This window comes from Hydra viridissima, unplaced genomic scaffold (genome assembly GCF_058129835.1).
Source record: "Hydra viridissima isolate aposymbiotic clone 2 unplaced genomic scaffold, HvirCarnegie_v1 scaffold_3, whole genome shotgun sequence".
NCBI classification, from domain to species: domain Eukaryota; kingdom Metazoa; phylum Cnidaria; class Hydrozoa; order Anthoathecata; family Hydridae; genus Hydra; species Hydra viridissima.
The window spans coordinates 17,825,015-17,840,367 of record NW_028324302.1 but is presented as its reverse complement, the minus strand read 5'-3'; the positions used below and the strand labels follow the sequence as shown (position 1 = coordinate 17,840,367).

Here is a 15,353-nt window from a genome sequence, read left to right as displayed (position 1 = left end):
AATAAAAAAGAAAAGTTGTATTAAAGTAGTGCTAACAACTACGAATTTTATTAAAAATTAGAATGCGTTTTTAAATTGTATTAAATATAAATAAAATTATAATACCTATTAAATAATGTAAATATAAATTGTAAACATAAGACAAACGGAGTTACGATAACACATTAAACACGTTCAAACATTACAATTCATCCTTCTTTTCAGATTGTTCTTTCGTTGATTGTGATACTGTCTCTTCTGTACTTGGTTCCCAGGTTTCCATTTTTTTTAATGCCTTATCCATGGCACGGTTGACTAAAAATATAACAAAAATGGAATAAGAAAGATCCTACGTTTAACTTGTTGAAAAAAATATGACAAAAATTACGTATGTCTTTGCATACAAAATTTTGCTGTGGTATTCTGATTATTCTGTATTTACTTTTAAAACGTTGCATAAGTTTCAAAAAGCTTTTCGCTCTAATATTAACTTTTCAAGTTGAAAATAACTGAAAGCCATATTACTCACTGCTAATCATTTCATAGTAATAAAACTTGTTCTCCATATAATTTGTTCCTAGATTCCAAATGTCTTTAAATATTTTCCCCTGTGGATCTAAATTATAGATATATATAGATATATAATATATAGATCTAAATTATAGATCTAAATAAAGATCAGAAAAAATTGACAATTTGGACTTAAAACAAATACCGTACTGTTGTAAAAGGGAAAATTTTACCTAAAAAATAAATTCTTGGAACATAACCTCCATCAACATCGTAAGAGTCAGCTTTTGCATCATCTATGTCGTCCTTTAAAAAGTTTCGCATTTATAAAACTTATTGCATGTTTGTAACTTCCAAATTATATTTACATTAAAATATTTAAGATAATTGTAGTTACCTCAATATCAGCTAAGATAAAATTCTCTAACTTTCCTTTAAATTCTTCATCTCGAGTGATCATTTTCAAGACAGCTAAAATTTTAAGTTCATACATTACATACATACATACATGCATACATACATACATACATACATACATACATACATACATACATACATACATACATACATACATACATACATACATACATACATACATACATACATACATACATACATACATAAATACACACACACATACATAGGTGTGTGTGTGTGTGTATATAAATATATGTATATATATATATATATATATATATATATATATATATATATATATATATATATATATATATATATAATACCTTTCATACATACAAACTGCATGCTATAAACAAGAAATGCTTAAAAATTGAAAAACAGCAATCAGACCTTTGCATGAGGGACATGTAGTTCTATGTATAATAAACATGATTGGCTTCTTCCTGAATTAAATAGAATGAATTTATTTTAGTTTTGCACTATATTTTCAGTTTGAATCAAAACTATTCAAACAACTGTTGTTTTTTTTCAAATCTTCAAACATTTTTTTATAAGAGAAACTGACGTTTCTTTTGACTTCTCAAGTGCTTCATCAATTGTCAATGAAGTTAATCCTCCTTCAACCAAGATTCTTTTTCCCATTGTTAAATTTGTAGTGTCAATTGAATGACCTTCAGTTATAACTGAAAGGAATGAAAACAACACAAAAATAGATACCTGTTTTAAATATATTGCTTATCATGACCAATTGTGTAATTTAATATCTAATGACAATTAAATCAAAAGTAAGTAAAAATCTTGAAGGGTAAAGAAACTTAGAAATTCAATGAGAATATATTTACCTTTTTGGTCTTCAGTTGGAAGAGAATAGCTTGAAAGTTTTGCAATGGCAAATCGCATTGAGTTTATAACTAAAAACACATAAATACAATTAGGTTTTTTATGGAGATGAAAGTTGAAAGAAATTATAAAAATAAAATAATACTTTGCTCTTCTTCTTGATAAGAATATTTGTATTTCAAAAATGCAGGATCTCTGTTATGCAAATCGTGATGTACCTTGCCAGTATAGTCTGAAATATTTACAAATTAAATTATGGTTATTGTTTGTATAAAGTACATTTTCAAAATTGATCTTTTTATAGTCTTACTTAATTTACCTAAAAAGTAGATTCTTGGGTAATAACCACCATCAATAAAGAATTGATTGTCTAATGGCTCTTCTTCATCCTATAAAGAATATCAGCTTCTTGTAACTGGTTTCAACATTTATTCAATAAAAAAAATTAAACCATTTTTGCATTTGAATGCATCAAAACCTAATCCAAAATTTCTTAAAAAAAAAACAACGTTTTATTACAACAAAAGGTGAAAAAAGAAACCTCAACATTGACCATATTGAAATAGTATGACAGTTTCCAAATAGGTCTTGAATTAGCAATCTTTGGTTTTAAAGCACTACATGCCCCACACCATGACTTATGAATAATTAGCATGATTGGCATCTTTGACTCTTTAGAAAGCTCTAATGCATTATCAAATCTTTTCCATTCAATATATTCACCAAAACCACGCCCAAGAGTTAAGTTTATTTTCTCTAATGCCAGGTTCATAGCATTCAAGATATCTTCTGTTTTACCATAATAAAACAAGGTTGATTTGTAAGGAGAGTCAGTATTGTTAATATCAGCGCGTAAATTTTGATCAGGATCTAGAATATGCACATTCAATTTTTTATTTTTTACTTGCAAAAGCATTACATAATTAAAACATTGACAAAGAAATTTAAAAAGAAAAAAAAAAAAGAAAAAATAAAACAAATTTTAAACTTACCCATAAAAAAGATTCTAGGTGTGTATGTTCCATCAACATCAAATTTTTCTCCCAAAGCTTTTCCTTCCTCTTCCTTAAAAAATACAAAAATATTAAATGAATATAAAGTAAATGTTAAATATTCACTAGAAGCAAAAAGATTTTTGTTAAAAACACAGTATAAAAGAAGTATCCATTACAAAAGAAGATTTTTATTAAAACAGATAGCCAATATAAATAAGTTTTACTATTACATACTCCAACATTAATCATAACAAACTTCTTTGAAACTTCTGCAATTTCATTTGACTCCCTAAACTGCTTTATCATAACTGAAAGAAAAAAACGTAATAATTTCATCTATTAAACAGAACTTAAGAAAAAAAAAACAACCATCAAGAGAAATAACTCACAGGCAGAAAATTCACAATAATCATTATACATCACCAGCATAACAGGTTTGTGCCTAACAAAGGAACAAAATTTACTATTGATAATAAAGTAAGATAAAAAAAAGTTGAGAAGTTTAAAATATCAAAAATTTATATGATAAAATTCAAAAATATAAAATAACTTTGTACTTATACAATACAAAATAAGATACATACATTTTTTTAGCTTGTATCAAACCTTCCTCATAGGGCATCCAGTTTATATTTGTTCCAAAGCCCTTCTTTACTACCTCTTCCCTTTTACCAATATTCATTTCTAGTGCTTTTTTCATAGATTTAACAACTAAAGAAAAAAAACTTTTGTTATTTGAATTCTAGTAATGTAAACTACACCAATCTGTAAAGAGATAAAGAATAGAAGATTTAATACATATTTAAGAGTACTAAGAATAAAAAGTAAAGATCATGGTGTCTAAAAGAACAATAAAAGATTCTAAAATAGGTCATGGTTTCAAATTGCTAAACATTTGCATACAGAAAAATGCAAAACATGACACATAATTAACCAACTATGATTAATTATGTGTCACTACTAAATAGTGAAAGCAGTCTGCTGTAAGAAGAATGTATCAATCTTTAATTAATATTATGCAATGGTTTATTTTTTACTTTTATTTTAAAAAAAAGAAAACATACTTCCACTAGCTGAACCATAAGCATATTTTGCTTTCTGATACTCTTGATCATCATTAAAAATGGTAGGTTCAACATGACCCAAATTATCTGAAAACGATGGATAAGTGCATTAAAATTTAATAAAACTGTAATAACTATTAAATAAACTAAACTAAAAATTCTAATAATCATTTAAAACTAAATAAATATTTAAAGAGGCTTAAAGTGAGATAACTAAAATCTAACCAAGAAAGAATATTCGCGGAATGTAAGCTCCATCCAAATCAAACTGATCTTCATTTGGCTCTTCGTCATCCTACATTTAAATTGCATTTTTATATTGCATAATTTGACATAACTTTCACATTTAAACACAAATCTTATTTAAATATGAAATACTCACATTGCAGTTTATCATTACAAATTGTTTGCTAAGTTCCTTAATTTCAGCATCAGTTCGAATTTTTGGTTTTAGTGCTAAAAGAAAAGAATTGCTAGAAAAAAAAGAATTGCTAGAAAAAAAGTGCTTGGAGAAAATGAAGAAAGAAAAAAATTAATTAAAGCCTTCTTCAAAAAAATACATTTAATTTACCTTGACAAGCTCCACAGTAAGATTTATGAATTATTAGCATTATTGGTTTGCCCCTAAAGAAATTTATGAACTATATTTTAATTGAGTTCTTTCTTCTGTAAAAAAAAATTCTAACAAAACTATAATTTAAATAGATATTTAAATATTTCAGAAAAATAAATTTAAAAATGTTTAAACATTTAAGTATAAATTTAGAGAAAAAAACAACATCTTACTGCTCTTTTGCAATTTTTTTTCCCTCTTCATACTTCACAAACCTTAAGTGTTTACCAAAACCTAAAAAATATAAATTTATAGGAATGATCCCTGCACAAAAAAGCTATTTGTTTCATCTCCTTGCTAACTATGAATATATAACTTTTTAAAGACATTATTTAGAATTTTTCATAAATTAATGTTAAGTGTAGCACAAAAAATTTTTAAATTCAGGATATAGCAAAAATGATTTTAAAAAATTACCATGATCTTCAATTTTGTTAAGCTCCGATCGATTTGCCAAAACACGTGACATTGAAGCAGCAACTAAAAAATTTTAATAGTTAATTAAAATTTAAAACTAGACATCAAACTTTTTAAAACATATACACCTTAAAATTCTTTCATGCATGCTCAAAGCTTTGTCTGAAACTAACATTTTTCCTAAATTTCAAAATCTCCAAAATTTCTCTTACAAACTTTCAACCAAAAATTTTTATGAAATGCACTTCAAGATAAATCATTATTAATAAACTTACTTACCCTCAACACCTTCTCCATAGTAGTGCAAAACATGGGTATGCTTTGTTCCATGATTAATTTCCTGACTATAATGTTCTCCTTCTTCATCTAAAAATAAAAATAGCTTAAAAAATAATTATGCATACTTGTAACATTCTTGAACTAGTTTATCTAACATATTAGTACTTCAATCTAAAAATATTTTAATCTAAAGATAAAAACTTTTTACAGTATCATTAGCAAAAAGTTATATAAGATTGATTTAAGTTCATTATTACTAGGATTCATGCATTACCTGTTGATTAGTTAATAATTAATAAGAAGGAATTGTTCTTTAATTTTTTTTATTTTTAAGTTTTTAGTAGCTCGATTGAAATTTTTTTTTTTTTCTTTTTCAGTTTATCGTTTTCTTTTTAGTTTAAAAAAATCTTGACTTTCTATTAAAAGACAAAGTAGACTAACTCAAATTTATTCAAACCAGATTCTTCTTTAACCAAAAAAAATTTTTTACACTAGCATATTATTTCCAACAAAATGTGCTTACCTAAAAAAAGAATTTTTGGATAATATTCGCCATCAGCTTTATATTTTTCTCCTTTTACTATTTCTTCTGCCTAAAACATTCATTATTTTAATTGCATGTAAAAGATTTTTAAGAAATTAAAAAAATTTTCTAGGATAAACTCCACCACAACTTACATCAGTGTTTATCATTATAAATTCTCCAGCCAACTGTTTGATTTCTGCAGATTCTGCAAACTTTGGTTTCAGGCCTAAAAGTTTATGGATATCTTTTTACTTCACAAATTACATTCAAATTTAAAAAATCTGTCTACATAAAATGTTGAAGATCATGATGCACACAAGAGAAGAGGTGAACAAGCAATGACTTTTCAATCTTGTACTATGCTGAAAAAACATTAAAAGCACTTACGCTGGCATGAGCTGCACCAGTCTTGATGAAAAATGACAAGTATAGGCTTGGAGCTAAAATGATAGGCAAAGTATATCAAAAACAGATTGATGAGGTTTTTACTTTCTTTAATTTTATCAGACAAAAAGATAAATACAAGTTTATAGTTTATCAATAAAACTCTTATTAATTAATAAAGAAAAGCTTACAATTCCTTTGCAGCTTTTAAACCACTCTCCCAATTATACCAAACATAATCATTTCCAAAACCTGTGAATTCATTAAAATTATTATAAAAAAATAACTGGTAATTTTGTAGAACAAAGCCACAGATATTTAAAGCAAAAGTATTTACAGCTAATATTTAAAAACTTTGCCATGCCTAATATAGTTTAAAAGAAAAACCATCTTACCATTGCTTAATTCCCTTTTGTCTAATGCTTTGTTCATGCTCTTGATAACTATATTTAAATATTTACATGTTAGCATAGCAAAAACATGCAAACTATACAATCAAAAATTTTAAAAATGAAATTTTTAATCTGGAAAATAAACCAACAAACCATGTTCAGCTTTTTTGTAGAAATATTTTGCTTTTTGACTTTTGGCATCTTCGTTAACAATATCACTTAAAACCACTCCATTATCTAAATATTGTAACATTGTAACATTGTGACACATACATACATACATACATACATACATACATACATACATACATACATACATACATACATACATACATACATACATACATACATACATACATACATACATACATACATACATACATACATACATACATACATACATACATACATACATACATACATACATACATACATACATACATACATACATACATACATACATACATACATACATACATACATACATACATACATACATACATACATACATACATACATACATACATACATACATACATACATACATACATACATACATACATACATACATACATACATACATACATACAAAACAAGCTCTAGCCTGATAAGTTAACAAGATGCTATGCTGAATACTTACTTAGAAAAATTACTTTTGGAACATATTTTCCATCCAAATCATACTTCTGGTCTTTTGGAAGCTCGCCATCCTATTTATTTAAAAAAATCTTACAGATTAAACTAGAATATTTTTAAAATTTTGACACGAAAAACATCACTTGCAAATAAATCACTCCGCAAAAATGCGCAAACAATACCGTAGATACACTAGCAGCACTAAACAAATTATTGTTGCTAAGGTAAGTTAAGGATTGATTGATGAATAACAGCCTAATGCTCATAAATTAGAATAAAAGTAAACATTTTGAATATTCCAAGAAACAGATTTTCATAGTAGCAACTAAAACCTTAACGAAACATGCTTAAACATAAATACCACAATTAAATGCACTTCGTTTCAACTAATCTATTAAATGGGTAAAGAATTCATACCAGGAAAAGAGGTTTAAAAAAAGCATTTTAAAAGAAAATGAACTTACAACAGCTGAAGCGAGAACAAATTTGGAACTAAGTTCAGAAAACTCATTTGAACTTTCAAGAGAATCACTTAATTCTATAAAATAAAATGGGTTTTTTTTTTAGAGTTTTAAAAAAATACATAAATATTCGACAAACTTAAAAAGCTGGTGGAATATCGTTTGTAATCGTAAATGATTTGAATTGTTACATGGTATGACTAAAAAATAACAGAGACATCCGCAATATTAGTTGTATTTATTACATATTTCGCTTTAAAAAATACAAATCTTACTTTTACAGGGTTTGCAAGCATCTTTATGCATGTAGAATAGTACCAGTTTTTGTCTATAAAATAATAAATTAGAATTCTAACAAGCTGCGATGGCCGAGTGGTTAAGGCGTTAGACTTGAAATCTAATGGGATCTTCCCGCGTAAGTTCGAACCCTACTAGCAGCGAGGTCAATCCATTTTTTCAAGCCTCACAAAGTAGTTATTGTAATACTGTAAGAAATCTCTCTAATGAAAAATCATTTTCTTCCTATACCTATTTATCAAATTTGTAATGGAAAGAAATATCTCTTTTCAATTAAACAGCATAGATCTTTTGTCAAAAACATTCTTCAAATGAAAATTTAAAAATAATTATGCGAAGTTATTGTACGGTGCTTCATAATACTTTAAACAGCCAAACGCTGTTCAGTCGTATAATTGATAAGAGCAGCGTAGTTGACCAGAAGTTTATTCAAATCTTTTTATTAACATTATTAATTTATTTGCCGCTAGACTTAAACATGTTTTAGTGAAACAAAGAATTTGCGTAAGTCGTCACAAACTCATTTTAAGGAGTTTGTCGAACTGAACGGTTGTAAATTTTGTGCAGCTACATCAAACATCATGTAATATCAAAGTGTACTATGCCCAAACTAGCAACGGTGTTCAACCCAACTGTTGAAAGATGTTAAATTGCTAACAGTTTCCGTTTAGACGTAGCTTAAATAAAAATCTAACTAAACTAACAACTTACTCTTGTTTTGCGACTTTAATAGCATCTTCAATATTCAGCCATTGAATTGCTAAAAAAATTATCATAAAATTTTAAACATAAAAATTATTAAAATTTTTAACTACAAGGAAATGTACATTTTTAGAAAAAACACGAATTTGCATAATTATCATTTAAAATCAAAACGTTGGCTTAAAAATAATTCACCGTTGACAGCGAGTAAAGATGTTACGAAGAAGAAGATTTTCATCGTGAATCGCAGTGTCTCCATTCGTCAGGAAGATTTACAAAGACTGAAAAGAAAATCCTTTAAAAGTGAAAAAGTACCCGCTGAAGTGGGTCGTCGTTTTATGCGGTAAATGAAACGAACAAAAGAAGAGACGAAGCATAAATGCGCACTCTGGTATTACAACCGCTCTTTTGATCGCTTTTTATTCATCGTTCTGGACAGAACTTTCTATCGATCATGTAAACAAACGATCGTTTAAACAATGGTTCAACTGAACCACAATGTTTCAAATTTGTTTGTAACTATTAAAATTATGGTTACTCTTCTGTCGTAACCCTAACGATACCATTAAGCTTAGAATTCGATTAGTCGAAAGTAACTATCATTGAAAAAACGTTCAGCTTATAATGAAGATTGTAGTATATTTTTAAAATTAAACAGAATTATGGGCTAAGACGCTAAACAAAGATGTTGATTACCGATTAATCATTATAAATTTATACTGATCGCCGACGATATCGTTTTAGATTCATACTGATTAATAATGATATCGTTTTAGATTCATCAGTTTCTGTAAAATCTTAGTTTATTTAATCACGGAGGCATCTTCGTAGCATCATAATTTTTACGTTTTCACAAAATTCGTAGTGTTACGAAAGCGTATGTTTTACAACATTAACGCTAGGTAACTGATTTTAGCTAAAATGCCTTTTCCAATAAAAAGCTTTTTTAAAATATCATGGTTTTAATTTCAATGTTTCCTCATGTTTTAAAGCAAGAATAAATCAAAAAGGTATTTGTTTAGCCTCTGGAAGAACTAAATTTTGCATAAAAGACTTTTTCATACAAACTTAATTTTTGATGCTTCATAGAAGTCATATTTTTGTATCTTCATACAAGTCATAATTTTGCATTAAATGCTTCGTGCAAAACTTAATTTTGCATTAAATCTTTTATATAAAATATAGTTAAAGATAAAAACTAGAAACATCTTTTTGTGTAAAAGATTAGCATGTTATTATTTTTTATATTTTTAGTTAAAAACCAATAACATGGTAAATGTGAAATTCAGAAAAAAATTATTATCTCAACGAGGTATGTTTGGATTGGACTTAAGGGGTATAAAAGAATTATTCTCTGAAAATGTTAATTGTAATCCTTGGTAGTTTATCAAAACTGTTTTTTAAAATAAATGACGCAAATTCTTTAAAAAAAAAAAAAAACATTTTTTTCTTTTTTGAACATAAAAGCCATAATGGTGGAAATTGTGTGAATTTTGACCGGTACAAATAATATTTGATACAAAAGCAAAATTAAAAATGCTTTAAGCACGTATGTGTATGATATTTTAGCACGTATGTGTATGATATTTTAGCACGTATGTGTATGATATTTTAGCACGAATGTGTAGGATATTTTTGAAGGATGGGAAATGTTTCTTTTGATCGATGGGATTAGCATTAATCCGTTTTACCCGAAGAGTTAAAGCAATTTTTACAAAATCATTATTTTTTTCAATAAACAGTGATATTTACACCCCAAATGGATTTTCATCAAGTATTCAGTGTTTTAAGTAAAATTATCGGTCATCCGATGTATACTGATGTATAATAATGATTACATTAGCATAAACACAGTTTTAAAGTTTTAAGATAATTGCTCAACTCTCGAGTTACTCTGACTTTTGAGGGATTGTCCAAAATGAAAACAGAGAAATGAAAAACAAAAATAAAAAGGTCAAAAAATAAGTTATCGTTTGATACGAATCTACAATTTCTTTTTCTTTCAATTTATCACAAAATCTTTTTTTTTTTTTTCTCACTCGCGAGATTCTTTTCTACGCTTTTTCTCTGCATCTGCGGACTTCTTTTCCATTCTCATCATTAAAAAGAATATCCGAATTAACACCCGCTTCTAGGGTTTCCTTGACGATAAAGTTTTTAATAACCTTGATCATATGAATTCATTAAGTTCGTACGGTTTTTAGTAACATTGATGATGAGTCTCATTTGCGTTCTTGGTTTTTCAACATTTATTTAATAAAGCCTAAGCTATTAAATCCTTGGAAATGGGTTGAAGTAGACTCTTTTGCCAAAGTGGATTTGTGTTGGAGAATTTGTAATCCTTTAGGCCCTTGGATCTTGCACCAACTGTTGGTTTCTTAAGAGTTTTCTTAAGAAGGTTGCATAATCGGGTTCCATAGCGTTTCTGCACATGTTTAGTGCGTTCGAACTTTATTGGCGTTACGCAGTGTTTTACGTTCAGACATGACAACATCATTAAAAGTTGAAGTATCGGCGTCTCCAAGATATTTTTTGTAAATAAGATTGCAATTAACAATCCGGTTGAAAATTTGAACAGCTCGAGAAGACATCATCGCACAAGAGGAAAGGTTTTTGGTTTTTTTTGTTACTTTTTGAATTTTTCTTTGCCTTCTTTTTTTTTACTATCATCTTCATGAGCTTCAATTGAATTATTGCAACAATTATAACCTTCAAAGACTAATTCTCTGCAGAATACAGTTTAGTAAATAATAAAAATTACATTCGTCGGCTTAACTTGCAAAAGACGGAATTTCAATTGAGTAAATTTTACTGGAGAGCAAAAATATTGATGTACTCAAAATGTTAAAAACTTATTGGGAAATTCGATTTCGGATAGAAAATTAGTATTAAATTAATAATCAATTTATGTAAGCGCCAAAAGATGCATACACAAATGACACCAGATTGCAGTTTACAATTTTTGTAAACTGCAATCTGTTTTTGTTTTTTTTTTTTGCGTAAGTAACGCATTTTCAACTTTATAGGATTAACCAATGATGTTTTCAAAAAACAATTTTTGAAAATTTAGGAATAACGTCTTTTGCAAGTTCAACGATACAACACCATATCAGCACCATAACAACTTATTAGCTAATTTATCTTTTCGAGTTACGTTTTTGGCTTTAAAATTTGATATTTAGACCGGTGCAGATGGGTATATCTAGATAAATAATTTAATAAAAAGAGTAAAAATAAAGCACACGATGAGAAGTAAGTAAGGAATAAACTTCAGTTTATGGTAACCAAAAAAAGGTTGTTATGGACTCTGATGGTATCCTGGAGTGGTCTAAATATGAGCCCAAAAAATTTTTTTTTCTATTTCCAACGTTTTTTGCATGAAAGTAGACATCATATATGATAAAAAAGTCTACTTTCGTGAAAAAATTATTTTATGGTGAATTTTCACCCCATGCATAGGGTGAAAATTCACCATAAAAAAATTTCTGTTTTTTTCTTTTGGATTATTTTTTATGTCCTTACATTCACACACTTCTTAAAGTCTGCCCATTAAGATTAAAGTTTTGATTTGGAAGGCACAGTCGTCTTGACGTTTCCTTCTGGGATTTTTTCCTTGTACCTTGCAAATAATCTTTCTAATAATATTAAATACCAAATAAATATTTTTTCTTTTCAACTATAATGTTCTTCATGTGCCCAGTAAGAGTGTTGACCGTTTACAATTTTCATGTTAACGATTAACAACTTTTTGGTATTCTGGTATCGAAATCTTAAAGTGTTTTGGTCTTTCTTCATAATTTGTACTAACTCTCCTTAAAAATATTTTTTTGGAAAATATGGGTAATCTAAAAAGATGGTCCTTATGAAAATTGGTTTTCGATAATAATTTTTTACCCAACGCAGAAAAAAATACCGCAGCATCAGCAATAAATTATGTGAAAAGTTATTATGATAGGACAAAAGATTTGTTTATGCTCCCGTGCGGGGAATCGAACCCCGGCCACGGCGGTGAGAGCGCCGGATCCTAGCCACTAGACCACACGGGACATATTGATTTCCTTTTATACGTTTTATATTAAAAATAATTATACAATAAAAAGTGAAAATGTTCTGATAATTGAAACACTTGCCAATTATACTCGATTTCCCCGAAAAGAAGATACTATTGACCAATATCATACACCTTTGGAACACACAAACACACATAGGATAAGAAAGAAGTTGAAATAGAAAACCTATTTTAGATAACCAATACAGAGGACTGAGCCAAGAAGGCAAAAAACTTTATAATGTACAAGTTGAATTCCAGGGTAAAATCGGCTATGTAGACAATAAAATTGCTCCATAATCCTCAATCAGTCCTCAAAGAGAGTGCGAAAGTCATGTACTTCGTGAGCAGATGGGGCTTCATACAGTATCATTCCTAACCTGGAGAATGGCACATCATCATCAGATATACAACAGATACCAACAGATATACAACAGATAACATCAGATATACAACAGATATTGGCGCAAAGTCTGTGAATATATTGGCACTACAAAACAAAAATCAGTATTGCGTTTTTTTTTTTTTACATCGCATGCAACAAAAGGTTGTTATAAAAAAGTCTCTTTCAACTAACAAAGCTGCATTTTGTGTGTACCTAAAATAGGATCAATGTTCCAAAACCATCACATTCAGGTGTTTGATGAACAATTATAAGAAGAACAATTATAAGAAGAACAATCATATTTAATTCTTCAAAATTTTCTACCATAGTTTTAATGGTAAAAAAATGCCGATCGTCAGTTTTAAGTTTGAAGAGTTCACAGAGAGAATTCGAGCTTTAAGATTTCATAAAGAGAATTTGAATTGGGTACATTAAAATGTAAAAGCAGCTCAGCACATGATATTTTCAATGAACTAGAAAGCTCGTTGAACAAATGTGATGTTTGGGAAAATTTTAAAATTATCATATTTGATACAACAGCCGGGGTTTCGATAAATATTGGCTCTCAAAATCATACTCTTGATAGAATCATACTCTCGGTAGAATTATACTCTTGATAGAATTATAAAGCATTTTTTATTGGATTTTTTCAATCCAATCTCCTCAACAAAACCCACTCCCAAGTATAATTTCAACTATTAATTTCCAGTCTTAAAAAACCTGAAACTAAAATGAAAATTGTTGAAAATCCAGGTTGGTGAAAAAAAAAATTTAATTTCTTCTTGAATTATGTTGAACAATTTATTTTTTTAAAGGAAATGCAACATATATACTTAGTAAATGGAGAAAGTTACCATCTCCAATGCTAGATGGTATTTACAGGTAATATATGCTGTTATTTCTAACTTCATAGTTTTTAAATGAAGAATGTGATTGGAATCATCATGTTTTTTTGTTTTTTTTTATCTCAATTGCATGGCAGGTCGGCCTGGTTTTCAAACCAAACGTTTCAAGAGCTTAACCAAAAGTCAATTTTCTTTGGAGCTACGAAGTTGAAGTTGCTTTACAACGTATTAAAATATGGACAAATCCATTCCAGATATCCTAAGAACACTTGTACCGAAAATGTGCTCCATTTAATGAGTGAACTTCATCAGTTTTGCAATTAATTGAAATTAACATCTTAAATGTTTTCCAAATAAAACACTTTGATTTTGCTTAATGTAGTTAATTGATAATAAATATATTATTATTTACTATTTTTATATTGATTTTAGCAACTTTTGTAAACTTTAAAATTTTTTGATGCGGGACATTTTTTAGTAACTGAATAATTTTGTTTTTTACTAAACCCAAAGTGTTTAATGAATTCTAGTATACTAATTAGATTATGACGAAAAAAAAAAAATTTTAATATAAAAGCAAAATAAATTTTCTTTGATAAACCTTTATTATACCTATATTCACTTTTTTCTTGCGTCATAAACAGTTACGAATATGACGATAGACAGGACTGAAAATGGTTATTAGAGTGTCCCAAAAAAATAATTTTCCTAATTTTTTGGCTCCTAACCATTAAATAACTAATTAATTCTATAGATTTTTTATTCAAACTCATCTACATGCCTGGTTCACTTTCAACTTGTTCAAGTTGTCGAAATATAATCCTGGTATATTAGACCAGAAATAAAAACTCTTGCCATATTCTCTACACAACTATCATGCAATTAAAAGCAGATACTTCAAAACATGACAATAGAACGTGAGGAACACCTGCTAACAGAGCTGCCCTCTGGCATTGTTGATTTACATTTCTCTTGCATGTTCCTCAATATAATTGGCCTTGATGATAGTTTTCTGTCTGTCCCAGACCAACAGTGGTGCCTAAGAGTGACGTTGCCCTGATTGAGAATTGAAATAATTTTGCCAATGAAGAAAACAGTATGTATTGCAAGTGGTTCAAAAACATCGTAAAACATTTGTTAAGCTAAGCACTAATGAACTACTAAATATAGAGTGCGCCAAAAGTTGTCATACGATATGAATTGTTAAAAAAAAAAAAACCATTGGCGAATTGAATTGACCAATGAAATTTTGTCAATGTGTTGGTATATAAATGAAGTTTATTTTAATATAATTCTTTTTTTGTAAAATGAGTGAACTGAGATACAATGTGTAACAAGAGATAATAAAATACAAATATTTGTTGAAATATCCAGTTTCAATCCAGCGTCAATGGAAGAGAGACTTTAATTTGCCTGCCCCAACAAGAAGAACTATTGACAATTTGTTCAACAAGTGAGAAACTACATTTCCAGCAAGATTCAGCCCATCCTCATTATACCAACATCACAAGGAACTGGTTGAATGAATATTTTAATGATTGCTGGAAAGGACGTTAAGAC

General features: G+C 28.2%; 1 protein-coding gene and 2 non-coding genes across 3 annotated transcripts; 1 reads left to right on the top strand and 2 right to left on the bottom strand.

The window, feature by feature from the left end:
* Positions 1-15: 15 nt before the first annotated feature.
* On the bottom strand, positions 16-8,877 carry LOC145202451 (uncharacterized). Its single transcript, XM_090081478.1, has 32 exons — positions 8,711-8,877; positions 8,525-8,573; positions 7,792-7,844; positions 7,520-7,593; positions 7,060-7,129; positions 6,573-6,656; positions 6,423-6,470; positions 6,219-6,279; positions 6,031-6,083; positions 5,796-5,869; positions 5,641-5,710; positions 5,118-5,204; positions 4,839-4,901; positions 4,595-4,655; positions 4,380-4,432; positions 4,191-4,264; positions 4,034-4,103; positions 3,809-3,895; positions 3,329-3,455; positions 3,134-3,186; positions 2,979-3,052; positions 2,742-2,814; positions 2,291-2,619; positions 2,069-2,138; positions 1,895-1,981; positions 1,752-1,820; positions 1,475-1,592; positions 1,300-1,352; positions 887-960; positions 723-795; positions 509-595; positions 16-294 (listed from the first exon to the last, which is right to left on the bottom strand). Exons 1-32 carry the CDS (start codon positions 8,772-8,774, stop codon positions 182-184), a joined length of 2,595 nt encoding a protein of 864 aa, XP_089937604.1. The 5' UTR covers positions 8,775-8,877; the 3' UTR covers positions 16-181.
* Trnas-uga (transfer RNA serine (anticodon UGA)) lies at positions 7,875-7,956 on the top strand. The gene has a single exon. It is a non-coding gene; the product is annotated as a tRNA-Ser (tRNA).
* Positions 8,878-12,489: 3,612 nt separating the features above from the next.
* Positions 12,490-12,561, bottom strand: Trnae-cuc (transfer RNA glutamic acid (anticodon CUC)). The gene has a single exon. It is a non-coding gene; the product is annotated as a tRNA-Glu (tRNA).
* Between the last annotated feature and the right edge of the window lie 2,792 nt (positions 12,562-15,353).

Excerpts from the sequence above, each read along its gene's own strand:
- LOC145202451 (XM_090081478.1), bottom strand. The coding sequence starts at position 8,774 with ATGGAGACACTGCGATTCACGATGAAAATCTTCTTCTTCGTAACATCT. Across the intron at positions 7,594-7,791 it reads TGCTTGCAAACCCTGTAAAA|AATTAAGTGATTCTCTTGAA; the intron begins GTAAGATTTGTA and ends TTTATTTTATAG. Across the intron at positions 796-886 it reads TTATCTTAGCTGATATTGAG|GACGACATAGATGATGCAAA; the intron begins GTAACTACAATT and ends AACTTTTTAAAG.